The sequence below is a fragment of the Scleropages formosus genome, chromosome 23 (genome assembly GCF_900964775.1).
Source record: "Scleropages formosus chromosome 23, fSclFor1.1, whole genome shotgun sequence".
In the NCBI taxonomy this organism is placed as follows: Eukaryota; Metazoa; Chordata; class Actinopteri; order Osteoglossiformes; family Osteoglossidae; genus Scleropages; species Scleropages formosus.
The window spans coordinates 13,654,449-13,667,682 of record NC_041828.1 but is presented as its reverse complement, the minus strand read 5'-3'; the positions used below and the strand labels follow the sequence as shown (position 1 = coordinate 13,667,682).

The window sequence follows — 13,234 nt, the reverse complement described above, 5'->3', positions numbered from 1 at the left end:
TCTGGGTGCGGCGTGCTGAAGATGAGCTGTGCTGGTTTCGGCTTCCAGCGCTGAGAAGATCGCCATTTGGCGGAAGGACAGCGAGTGCAACAGCTGGACAGCAGCAAGCGTGCATTACGTTTACATAGCTGTGCGGTTACGTTTAGACAGGAAAAGTTAACAGATCATTTATAGAAACATCAGTTGTGCTGCATTTCCAGTGTCGAAATCTCTTGAAAAACTCAACCTTAAAACAGCATCCCCTGTCATTCTTCGAATGTCCAAGGGGTGGGGTAAGCCTGTTTTTTTCCCTTTTTTTTTTTCCCCCCCAAACTGGAGCACCAAAAATGTCCAGGAAGGGGAAAGGAACCGGGTAAACATAAATGCCATCTTTTTTTTCTCCCGACGACGATAAATAAGCACGATTCTCTAAGAATCCTTTAACAACTTAATTTGCACTCCTACTGCGGATACCAGATTGCAGAAACAGCCCATTCAGACCCACCACATGGTAATTGACGAAAGGGGCCCAGGGATGAAATGGGCTGGAAAGACATCAAGCAGTTTCTCCTTGCCTCGGGAGTGTGGCTGGACCAGCGAGCCCGCGCCCCACCGAATCCCATCTCCTGCCCATAATGAGGAGGTTAATGAAGCATAGGGAGAGAGTTACAGCAGCGTCAACAGGCAGATGTCCTGCATTATGCCCGCCGACAATAAACAATATTGCAGCTTCTGCCATATTTACATGAAAAAGGGTGCACCCTGTAAGCATGTTTGGGCCAATCTGGACGCCCCCTTTATTTGCGTCCTTCGTCTTCCTTTGCGCTTCCCGGCTCTCTGGGAGCCTCTCGGATGCTGCCTGTCAATTTTTTGCGGAATGGACCTCAAAAGCCATTTGATGAATTCCGCCATACTGGCCTCATTGTTATATGTCAGCCGCCGAGCGATCCTGCTCTTTTTGTTGTCGTTTTCTCTTTCTTCTACCGCGACCATATTGTTACTTGGCTAACTTATAGTTTAATGTCAAATAAATGACTTGATATAGACGCGTGAAGGCCGTAACAGAGTAAAACACACGGAAAACTCTGGAGGGAGCGTGTCCTTGTTTAGTGCTCGCATACACTCTGGCTTTTGGTTTCCCGTGTTTTGGAACGGGGTGAAGGATTCCACAGATACCTTAATTGATTTATCGGGCACTTGTTCAGTCAGATGCTTTTTTTTCAGCAAGCACGCTGAAAGGCCTTCGTCTGGTGCAGAAAACAGGGTAAATATTAATCTGCATTCAGATGCAGTAGGGTAAAACATTGCCAGATGCTGATGTCTTTTTTTTTTGTTTTTTTTTTTTTTTTTTGCATCTCTCCAGAAGTTTCAGAACCCTGTTTGGTCTGTCCTGGGCAGGCTTGCAGGGGATGAAGGTCAACCAACACCATGCCGCGCTGAACATTCATAGCAGACCTTTGACGCGACACGTTGGGTAGCGTCGGAGTATCTGTTGACCAGTGTATCGGTGGTGGGCTTCATGTCACCGGTGGGAACTAGGAAACGCCACACAGGATGCTTCACAGACTAAAAGTGGACATTAATATAGCGACAAAATGCCTACTCGCAGCTAACTCGAGCTCAGGGCTGAGATGTTCTTTATGGGTCGTGCCCGAATGGGGCTGGATGGACATGGGGGAGGCTGTGTTTATGGGCCTGACTGTCTCCACCCTGCACACGGGGACCTTTCTTCCTCGTTCCCTAAGCCTGCCTTTCTTCGCATTGTGAAACTGTCCCCAGTCAGATCGCTGCCGTTTGCAAATGTTTTCTGCTTGAGTGTGCATGCCATTGTCTCAGCGTTTTTAATCACTGACCAGCTGGCTTGTTCGTGAATGGACCTGCGGGCCCCCGTCCGCGGGTTCTTGTGAGGTCTTGGCTCGGATCTCGGGTAGGCGCCTGCACCCGGTCTCAAAGCAATTCAAGCGGCAAGTGGGAACCCGCCTCCCCATCCCCCGCTTTACAATGCCCCCCGCGCCTCCTGCCACCCCGACCACCTCTCACGTGCTCACTCTAACTCCTGTTAAACATGCATTTCTCCCCTGTCGTATGAGCAAGTTACACCAGAGGAAATGGCCGTTGCGCCTTTTCGTCTTCTCCTTCCACGACTGGCAGAGAGCGTGTGCCGCGCGCAGGCTCTGAAAGCAGACGCAGCTTTGACCCCGTCGCGCAGACAGCTCCGGCGGGGAAACGGGGGTCTGCCACCGGGGCCTCGCGGCCGCACGTCTTTCCTGCTTGCTGCAGTGTCGGTTATCAACATCTGCCGCGCTTTAGCGTTTAAAGGGGCCGCCTCTTACCTCGGCCGTGGCACGGGAGCGCCCTTCTTTCTCTTTGGCTCGTTCCGGGCACCGATGTTCCGACTCTCCCCGGTAGAATCGGCCGCGCTCCGACCCGTACGCCATCTCATTAGAGCGGCTGTATTTTGATAGATTTTCAAAGGGGGTACGCATGGTAGCCGCTGCTTCAACTCAAAGAAGAATTATGTACACCCATCGCTCGTTGAATGGGGTTAATTCGTTGTGTAAAATGGATTCCCTTTATTAGGGGGTCATTTTATAATTTCTTACTGAAGAAAATATTTTAGAAAATATTTAACCTAAAATTAAAAATTGTCCAGAATAAATGATATTTTTAATGTGTGAAAGTAACACCAACATATGTAGGTATTTATTAGTGTTTGCAAGAAAAAGGATTTAATTCTGCCGCTTATCCAAATTTTTCAAATTGGTGGCATGAACAGCGCAGCAGAGGAGTTTTTGGACCATCAGTCACCTTTAGACTCTAACTCATAAACTACAACAGCAACATTTCATTCATAATAGTTCAGGGGTATTCCTGTTACAGAAGCTCTTTATATCCCATTCCATTGTCAACAACTGCTTATAATTTGAATAATTGAATCAGCTGAATCTGGTTTAGCATAATTGATGCTGTGATTGGTTGAGATTGTCATGTGACAGGAAGTACGAAGCAGGAAGTGCATGCAGTTATGTTATGGAAGAAGCAAAGTGTCTATGTGCTTTGCAGTTTAGTCATGAGATTTGAAAAGAATGATTCAAGTAATTGTCCCCATATATACATGTTTTGAATATCTGATATTTAAATATTTGTTTGAGAAAAATACATTTCTTTATGTGTTTGTTACCTGCTGTACATATACTGTATCTTCTTCTGTAATTTCTTGTAGCCGATGACTGGGAATCAGCAGGAATGACTTTTGAGACTTTGTTCTGTGTTCCTCCTGATGGTTTTACAGGACATGATGTACCAGCTCCTGCAAGGCCTGGACTTCCTCCACTCCCATCGAGTGGTTCACCGTGACCTCAAGCCCCAGAACATTCTGGTCACCAGCGGCGGACAGATCAAGCTAGCCGACTTTGGCCTGGCCAGAATATACAGCTTTCAGATGGCACTTACCTCAGTAGTAAGTATTTGGGATGCTCCATTTGATGGTCATATCTCAGTGAATTTCGGATGGTCAAATCATCACTATTCCCTTATATCCTGTACGTGTCTTAGTTTGCTGTGGTTGTGCATGCACGCTACATATTTCTGGCTCTCAAAGACTCCCTTCATCGCTGCTGAGGAGGAAAGACCAAATGAAAGACTTCAGTTTGTCGAGATCACTGAACAATCGTAGAATTTCCCCATTACATATAATGCTCCGTAAAGGTGTTTGCCTGAGGTGACAGTGTGTGATTTTCCTAATTGGAAGTCATTTTTTAAGCTGTTCTATTTGATGCCGTTCTCACAATATTTCCAAGACAAAGGAGTTGTTCATCTATGACAAAAGAGTTGCTTGAGGGCCTAAACTTGATCTTGTTTTCTATCCTCTCCTGTCTCATTTTCTCTCTCACTCTCTGTCCTTTTTCTTTTATGTGTCTATTCCCTGTATGGGTTCTCACACATACTGAGATCAGCCAGACCTGCAGTATCAAAGCAAAGGCTCTTTGACTGAGAATTGCTTTCTTAGGGCCTTTTGTTGGGCTCCGAATTCCCTCCGGTGAGCTCGTGAGTGCGACATGTTGCCGATGTGAAAGGGTCGGATGTCCCCGGAGATAGGCGTGAAAGGCTGAGTCAGATGCCGCCCCAGATGCGTGTAAATAATGCGACGGGTGGAGTGGGAACGGCAGCCACATCTGCAGGTTTCATGATCGGCTACTCGGGCAGGGAGGCTTGTTCTTCCCTCCTACACTCACCTTTTGAAGCCATATTCTTTTCCAATGATTCAGATGTCTGCAGATAACACGCACCTTTAGAAGTCTTTGTTCGATGTAAGGTTGGAATAAGTGGGCCGTCCAACTGTCAGCATTGACATATTTTCTCTAGCAAATGTACGGCAATTTACATACCTGGGAAAATGTTTGCATTACTTCACTTAGTTTTTCTCCAAAGCGACTTAAAGTGTTAAGCTACTTACAATTATTTACCCATCTGGGTAATTTTTATTGAATCAATTTTAGGGTAAGTGCCTTGCTCAAGGGTATTACAGCTGGGGATATGACTCAACCCTGTGACCTTTGGGGCCAAAGGCAGCAGCTCTAACCACTGCACTACCAGCTGCCCGAATACAAGTGTAGTTGTATTCATGCCCAATGCGTTTTCCTCCAGGCATTGTACAGTTTGTTATTGATACAGGTAAAATTTTCGGACATTTATTTACTGGACTCCTTTGTCCAAGGTGCTTTACAGTGTTAAATAATAAAAGTTACAGTGATTTTTTTCCCATTTATAGAGCGGGGTGCTATTACGGTATAAGGCCAGGGTAAGTAGCTTGACCAGGGCTAGTACAGCAGGAGTGGGGTTTGAACCCAGCACCTTCTGGTTGGAAACCAATGGCTCTAACACCACCTGCTCCCTTAAAAAGTATATGACTGAAGTCATCCTTGTTTGTATTTTTATGTGTGATAACTAATGTTTTTGTGTGACAGTTAACACACACACACAGTCTGAAATCACTTGTGCCAAGCCGAAGCCTAAACCGGCAGCATAGGGCACAAGGCTGGAGGGAGAGGGGACACACCGAGGACGGGACACCAGTCCATCGCAAGGCACCCCAAGCAGGGCTTGAACCCCAGACCCACCAGAGAGTAGGCAGAGGCTAAACCTGCTGCACCACACACACATGCACTTTCATAGCAAGAATCTGTTTTTGTAGGTATCAGAAAATGGCTTTTATTGCTGCAAGAATTTGTGCTGGTATTTTTTTGTAGTTGTTTTTTCGGTAGAACCACAGAAGAATTCACCAGATGTAACACAAAAAGGCAGTGCTGGGACAACGTTCATCCAGAGAGCTAGAAGGAAGGAGAAGGGTGGCGCGATCCGTTGGCCTGCTGCTTCTACTTCTATGATTCATGTTCCTGATTGGGAATCCCCTTATCGCCTCCCCTGAGAACAGCCAGTGCAGAAAGAGGGGAAAAAACATTTCCTCTCACTTTTGGCAAATGAAGGAATGTCGTTATTTTCATATGCAAAAGCGGTTTATGTTCAGTTTTTCTTTTCTGCTCAAAGAGGATCCTGGCCACTGCTGTTGCGAATACCAAACTCGGAGACGGCGAAAAAAAGGATTAGTAATAACAACACTCGAAAAGGGGGGGGACGGACGGACTGTAAAGCAGCCTCAGTGACTCATTCGCAAAACCTCACTGAAATGAGAACTCTAAAAATATTTGGTAAGAAGTGTAATGAGTAAAAAAGGCACGATGTTTCTTTTGCTTTCCCTTCTAGTGTTTCACATCTCAAAATTATTCATTCATGAGTTTCAGCCAGTTTATTTTGGACCTTTGCATTCATATCTAATTTTAAGTAATCAGTAGCGTAGGTTTTTATATTAATGGCAAGAAGGTATTTATAGGATTGTTTATGCTTTTTGGGGGGGTGAGAGAGAACTTGACAGAATGCTGTTTTTCAATGTCATTGGGATGAAATTTCTTTTTTTTTTTTTTTTTTTTTTTTTTTTTTAAATGGTGCAAGTAGTGATGATTGTGTATGTTGAGTTTATCTTATACACCATCTTAAACCAGCACATTGTTTCATACATCCAGTTAGGGCACACTGAAAAAAGCCAGCAAGCAGCACGTGGAGTAGTGGTTAGAGCTGTTGTCTTTCACATAAAGGATCCAGGTATGAGGGTAAATAATTGTAAATATCTTAGCAGACAAGGAGCGCTGTAAGCGGCTGTAGAGAAAGGTGTCAGCTAAAGGAGTAAATAATAAAAGCAGTCTTTTACCTACCCTCCGACATTTTCAGACTGCAGTCAAACTTAATGAAAACCAGCTTGGGTGACTCAGTGTGGGGACACAAACTACATGTTACCCAAGGAAGTTTGCCTCTTTCTTTCTGTATCTCAAAAGCTGAGCAAAGGACTTGTAGGATATGACTAATTATTTTCCCCTAATAAACAGGGATAACAGATAGACGCGCGAAAGATGCCAGATAACTTTGTTTTATGTGTTTATTCACACCATCAAGGCACCAAACCAAAAGATGAATAAACAAGCAGAACCCGAGTGTATGCAACATGTCTAGTCTTAGGTTTCATTTAAAGTTCTTATCAGTGTTTAGTTCAAAATAATAAAACAAAGTGCTGAGGTTTTAAATGGCTTGATGTCAGGGCTGTATTGCATGCTGTCAGTGTTGCAGCCTGTCACTCCCCATCCTGCTGCCTTCTGCAGGCCTAGTTAGATGAAGAAATGCAAATGGGACCACCCATTGGGCACCACAGAAGGAAGGATTACCATGGACCTGCAGTTCAGCAGAGTCCCACACATTGTTCCTCTGTCACCTGATTTTCTTATGAGTTTGACATCCCTGAATTGTTGTGTCTGAAAGACACTGTCAGACTACGGAATAAAGGAAAGGATGTCCACATGGGACGTCAGTGATAAACAAATTTCGTTTTTTTTTTTAGACTGTGGTTTTGATGATTTAAATGTTGACCAGTGGCATGAAAATAAGCTGTTGCTCTGTCTGAAAACTTAAGTGTTTTACATTTTTTTTACTGTTACATTTCCTGACAGTTGTTGTGACAGTCTGCACTTTGGCAGACTGCAGGCAGTATGACATTTATATCTGGATCATGGTTCCCTTAAAAAACATTGCACGGGCTGTTAGGATAAATGCAAAATTAACTAAATGAACAGAAATCTACTTTCCAAGTTTATATCAGCTGAAGTCCTTGATGGGCAGCATATCAGATGGTCCCATGACAGTGAGTAGGACTTAATCCGCAAGCTATCATGTGCCCTAAATTGTAAGAAAAAAACAGACTGAGGAACTGCAAGCATGTGCTGCTGGTCACTTATCAGAAATGATTGTTGCTCTAGGTTCTGAGTTTTCACGGTGTATCCATGGCAACAGCTGTCAATATATATCGTAGTCAGGGGTGATAACACAAAGGTCAGCAAGCATGAAATCACCTATATACAAAGAATGTATCTTTGCACAAGCGGGCTTTAAAATGGAAGTATGTAGTAAAGTAAGGTGTCTGCGATTCTGAAAAGCTGGTGTTGTATTTTTTCATTGTGCTTTTTTGTAGTGTAGTCTTAACCGGTTAAGAATTTGACCAGATCCATTTATCTCAAGTTTCCTTACAGCCCTTGGAAAAGAGCACCCTGACCGCTGACTGGACAGATGACCTTAGTCCTTTGTCCTGTCACTGGACACCTTGCTGCATGGTCCATCAGAGACCAGGCAAAAGGCCTGTTTAGATCTTCGGGTGTAAACATGCCTTGGTGGCTGACTGGCAGAAGAGCTGGAATGTGGCATTTGAACGCAGTCTTTACAGTGGGAAAGAACTCCTGCTAGAGTAAGCAGGCCGGTGTGAGCGATGCCAAGTATCCGTTTGAAAAACTGTGGCTGGTGGCTACGAGGCAGTGGAGGTGGGAGCAAAAGTCAAGCTTTGTTTATCAAAGAATACTGAACTAAGTCGTGCAGATACTTTCTGCGCATAAAACACTAAATGCAAACAGTGCAGCAGTTCACATCTTTACATAGCGCTGCACGCAGCATCACAACATTTCAATATATCTGTCCAGAATGTCAGCTTTAGGGCCGCATAATTGTAATCCTGCAATCCTATATTTTTAAGATATACTATATATACTCTTAAAACGTGATTTATAGACTATATATTAAAAAAATTCCTTGAACGTGCTATCTCCTCTCATATTTTCAGTGACCTCAATAAAATATGTTGGAGTGGAGGAATTGGAGAGATTGTTGCGGAGGCCACACTGTACATAGTCATAAGGTCAGGCTTTCGCTTTTGCATCCCGATGAGCCACTGCCCTGCATGCTCACGCATCGAATTATAAAGCAACCCTGCTGAAACCAGTTACTGCATACCAGACCCAAAATAACCGCTGCAACGGGAGTTCTTCGGGTGCTGTCGCTTCCTTCCCACAACCGACAGAATGAATTCCTCATGCGAGCAACACTCAGCTGCCGCTTCAAACAGGCCCCTTCAGCCGCCCAGGTTCACTCATCAGAAACTGCGCCGGACGGGGCACTTTTCCCTTAATGAGAGTCAGATCTAGCAAAGGCAAGGGAAGAGCCCAAACCCAGGGAATGAGATAAAGAACGGAAAATAAATAATTCCATGAAAGTCACCTAATTTAGCAAAGGAAAATATTTACTGCAGCTACAGGTTTGTTTTTTAGCCAGCTTGGCGACAGCTGTTTCTTGTGGCTTACGTGGAATGATAGTTATGGTCATAATTTATATGTCGGTAGCTATCAGAATAGTAAACGCTTAAATATAAAGTATTTTTAAAAGAAGGGTACCCGGTCTTCTATTAAGCGTCATCTTTATTCGGACGCTTTTTTGACGTTTTTTGTTGGGTACATGCAAGCAATTTATTGGGAATAATGAGCAAAATGCAGTTCAGATCTTACTTGTAGTTCTCTAAGATGTATATCTTGACTGAACGTTAAGTGTCAATGTGTCATTGCTGAAAATTTCATATTCACAGCATCAAAACACGCTCACACTTCCAAACAAGTCCAGTAGGTAATTGGTTCACATATGACTTCGGCATTTCTAATGCAGCTTGAATAGTGAAAGGAATTGTCATTTCTCTCTGTTATGGCCTATATTTAGGCTTTTTAATACAGAGGTTTATTCCTTCAATTTGCCTTTTCACTCCACCTTTTTCATTTCAGCATGTGCCACACACAGAAATGGTGGCTGCATTGCAGGGCGGAGCCAACAAAGACAGGGCGGAGTCAGATAAGGCAGGAGAAATTAGTGAAATGCTGAACTGTCAAACATTCTCCTTTCAAAGCTTCAGCCCTCCAGCTCATAAGCCACCCTGGTTCACCGTGTTTTTACTGTTTTGTGGTTTACCCCATACGTTTGTCCAGTTTCAACCATTTATACGGTTGAATATTTTACTGGGCGGGGGTGCGGTGGCGCAGTAGGTTGGACCACAGTCCTGCTCTCTGGTGGGTCTGGGGTTCGAGTCCCGCTTGGGGTGCCTTGCGACGGACTGGCGTTCCGTCCTGAGTGTGTCCCCTCCCCCTCCGACCTTACGCCCTGTGTTACCGGGTTGGTTCCGGTTACCCGCGACCCCGTATGGGACAAGCGGTTCTGAAAGTGTGTGTGTGTGTGTGTGTGTGTGTGTGTGTGTGTGTGTGTGTGTGTGTGTGTGTGTGTGTGTGTGTGTGTATTTTACTGAAGCAATTCAGGTTAAGTTTTTTGACCAAGGGTACTAGCGCTGGACCCCTCCTGGGTCTGCCAGCCACCAGGTTACAAATCCATGTTGTTACCTGTTGAAATGAGCATGCTGTTCACGTGCCCCATTTCGGTTTGTAAGTGCAATTCATGATGGATCCAGCTATTACTTTTAACTCGTGTCCTCTAATTTTCCATGTCACCTTTCACAGGCTTAGACACAGGAAAGAGTGAAAAATGCCAACATGACTAATGCCTCACTGCCTATGTTTTGCCACAGTCTCAACCAAGGGATTTTTCCCACCTCTCTTTCTGGGCAGTCATCTGCATACAATGGATTTCCATTTCAATAAGCACGGAGTCAAGCAATGGAAAAAAGCCAAAACACAATAGCTGTGAGGTAATGTGCAGAATGGGGATGTTTAGTAATCCCTTTTTATGAATCAGAATATCACATTTATGAGTGGTATGCCATAAAAAAGAAAAAAGAGGCAGAAGGTTGCAGAACAAGCTTTTGTCTACGGTACTTATCCCGTGCTGCTTCAGTCAATACCCGTATAAATTAGCGCAAACCGTGAGCTACTATACTGTATGTAAGCCACTTTTGGGATCAATGCATGGGAAGCAACTGAAAATGTAATGTACCCTAACAATACATAATAAAATTCTGATAGAATTCTGCCAGTTGCAAAGGAGTTCAGAATATTTAGATGTTTACAACTTAATTGTTGATGAGAGCTTGGAAGACAACCAGCTTGTGTGAGGGACTGACTTGGAAAAAATACTGGCAGATGGATATTAAAAAGCCTTGCCTGTACCAGTACAAAAAAATAAAAGCGTTGAAAAAATGACAGCATATATCAGGAATTTTCCAACTAATGATGTGCGGATGTGGTAGCGCTGGGGAAAGGGCCTTAACTGAGCTCTCTTTGTTCACTACCCGAGGGCCCCATGCAGCATTCCTTTAAGCTGTGCGTACTTTGGCAGAAGCTGGGCAGTTTTTAACTGTATACGGTGCCTGAGTGGCCTGGGTTTTGACTTTGACACGTCTCTTCCCCCTGCCTTCCTCGGCTGCATCGTTGCCATGGGAGCAGCCCTTCGAGAAACCAGGCTTCAACCTCCTAGTCGTGCCTCGGATGAGATGCCTTGGACAGATGGGCTGGATGCAGAGTGCTGCAAGGCGAGATTTTTCTTCCTGTCCTTCATGCAATGGCAAATGGCAAAGATTGTGGGTTGCAGTCGCATTGAGGCAGGCACAGCCTCCTGGTGCGTGCCAAAACAAGAGAGGCCCCGTGCCCTCAGAACCAGAGGCTGCTCGTAAAGCGTGCTCATTTTTCTGGAATAACTCCTTTTGACAACACCAAATACGGGTTTGGTGAAGGACTTATTTCCATGTAAACCATATTGTTATGTCTTCCACTTGCTCGGAGTGTGTAGTGATAGGTACAGTATACAAATGCAATACTTCTGATTCTGATTCTAACCAATTCCAGTTCAGCTTATTTTTGTATAGCACTCGTCTCAACATGTTGATACAGAGCACTGAACACGCGGTCACGTGTGGTTAACACATAAGCTGACGGTGAAATGTGACAGAAGACGGAATAAAATAAGCAAAGCAGATCATGTGCCAAAATTACTGTGGGACATTAGCTAACTGGCAACTGAGGAGATGAAAACAAAAAAGTCGCCAGCCAAGCAACCGAGAAAAATAATCCTCTGCGATGTCCGAGTACCAGTGGCTACCCGTGCCTCCTGGGCATTACCCTTGATAAAATGCACCAAGGCACTTGTTCAATAAAGCTTCGTGGATGACACTTCTGAAGAGATCCATCGGGATTCTGTCAGTATCTGCCTTCGGTGAGACATAGTTGCCTTTCGTGGTGCATCCAGATAGACCTCAGCCCAGTGTTGTCATCTGCATGATGGTTTGGTAATGTATATTATATAGATAGAGTTGTGAGTGAGTTGCTCACCATCAGCCATAATTACCGCATTTCCATATTCTGCTGTGTGTTGTACATGCCTGCAGAATAGCAAAAGTGTCCCTTTAAAACTCTGCAGGCAGCTGAGAAGGATGTGAAGGCCCGTGTTAAAGGCCCTTTTATCCTTCACTTCCTCTGTGAGTGAGAATGTAAACACGGGGCCCCTGCCAGCTTCATCAGCTCCGCTTATTCTTAATCACAATAAGCTTCCATTGTTTCAGTTCCACAAGGGAAGCTGAATGTGGCCGGGTGGGCGGGACATTGTAAAATAGTTTTAACCGAATGCCAAAAATGAAGGAACTCTTCCTGTTGCAGCAGGAATTCCTCCTATGGATTTTGAGCAGCGATGATTTGCTTGGTCACAGGAACTTTCCAGCGCATCGTTCTCCAGCCGAGCGGGACCCCGCGCCAACTCTCATCAGAAAGGAATGCCTACAATGTTGTCATTTAATCTCAAGTCAGCCAGGGCGCCCTTATCTGCCCGTTATTTCTGACCAGCTTCGCAGCCTTGGCCACGCCTGTTCCATCGGGGCCAGTGGCCCCTGCCTTTGAGAACGGCTGAAGGTCCCTCTGAAACCGGAACTGTTGAAGCCCTGGGGGTGAAAAGGGGAGTACCATCCTCTTTCGGTTCTTGCAATAATTTCTTACACGTCTGTCAGCAGACTTGTGAGAATACACATCAGTTGGCACCAAATTTTTCTTGATGCCATAGTGAAGTATCGCTCTTTTCGGTTTCTTCTGAATCTGATTACTAGGAAGAGGAAAGCAATGTGCAATGTGGGCGATCACAGAGATTTAATATATTGCAGAAAATAATAATAACTAATAATGTTGCATCTCATAGTCATGAGTGAGTATCAGTTGATAATATATCCAAATTGAGTAATCCTATTCATCATTTATGCATTGATTATCCTTCATTCCTAGGCATAAATGTTTTTCATTATTCCATTTTAGTTCAGCCTCTTTTGATTTGAAGGGGATGAAATGATTAAGGTAAACATTTGTTGAAACAGTCTTGTTTTCATACAGTAAGAGCAGCTTACAGTAGCCATTTGTTTTCCTTTAAGCTTTGAAATGTGAATTTCTAAAAGAAATTGTTTGCAGTTGACATTATAGCAGAGATCCTAAAGCAAAGCCAGTGTCTGATAAATCCCAAAAATCACAACCGGCACTGATACGTATAATTAGGTCTTTTTAATTCATGCCCATAATCCCCAGTTTCACATACGAACATCTGTTAATAAAATAAAAACATGCTGTCAAAAGTGCAGGGTGGCCACAGTGTTATTACAGCATAACATGTGGAACAACCAGGTCAGATGAACCCATCAGTCCTGTTCCTTGTGACTCCACATGGTGGGGTCACAAGCCGGTTATGAAGGATCCTGCAGCAGCCGTGCACACGCACACACTCCATGTAGACCTGAGTTCTGGTGACATGGACACACCTGTGTATGAGTGCTTGGTCTTATATGTGACACGGAAAGGGGTGCAAAGTGACGACATTAGCGACATCACAGGCATGAAAAAATCTTGGGGATAAACAGTGACACTTTTTG

General features: G+C 44.3%; 1 protein-coding gene across 1 annotated transcript in view; it reads left to right on the top strand.

The window, feature by feature from the left end:
• The window catches only part of cdk6 (cyclin dependent kinase 6), a 39,364-nt gene that overhangs the window by 12,086 nt on the left and 14,044 nt on the right, over window positions 1-13,234 (top strand). The window contains exon 4 of the mRNA XM_029248431.1: window positions 3,272-3,439. Within this exon, the coding sequence (XP_029104264.1) occupies window positions 3,272-3,439 (168 nt within the window). The remainder of the gene's footprint in view (window positions 1-3,271; window positions 3,440-13,234) is intronic.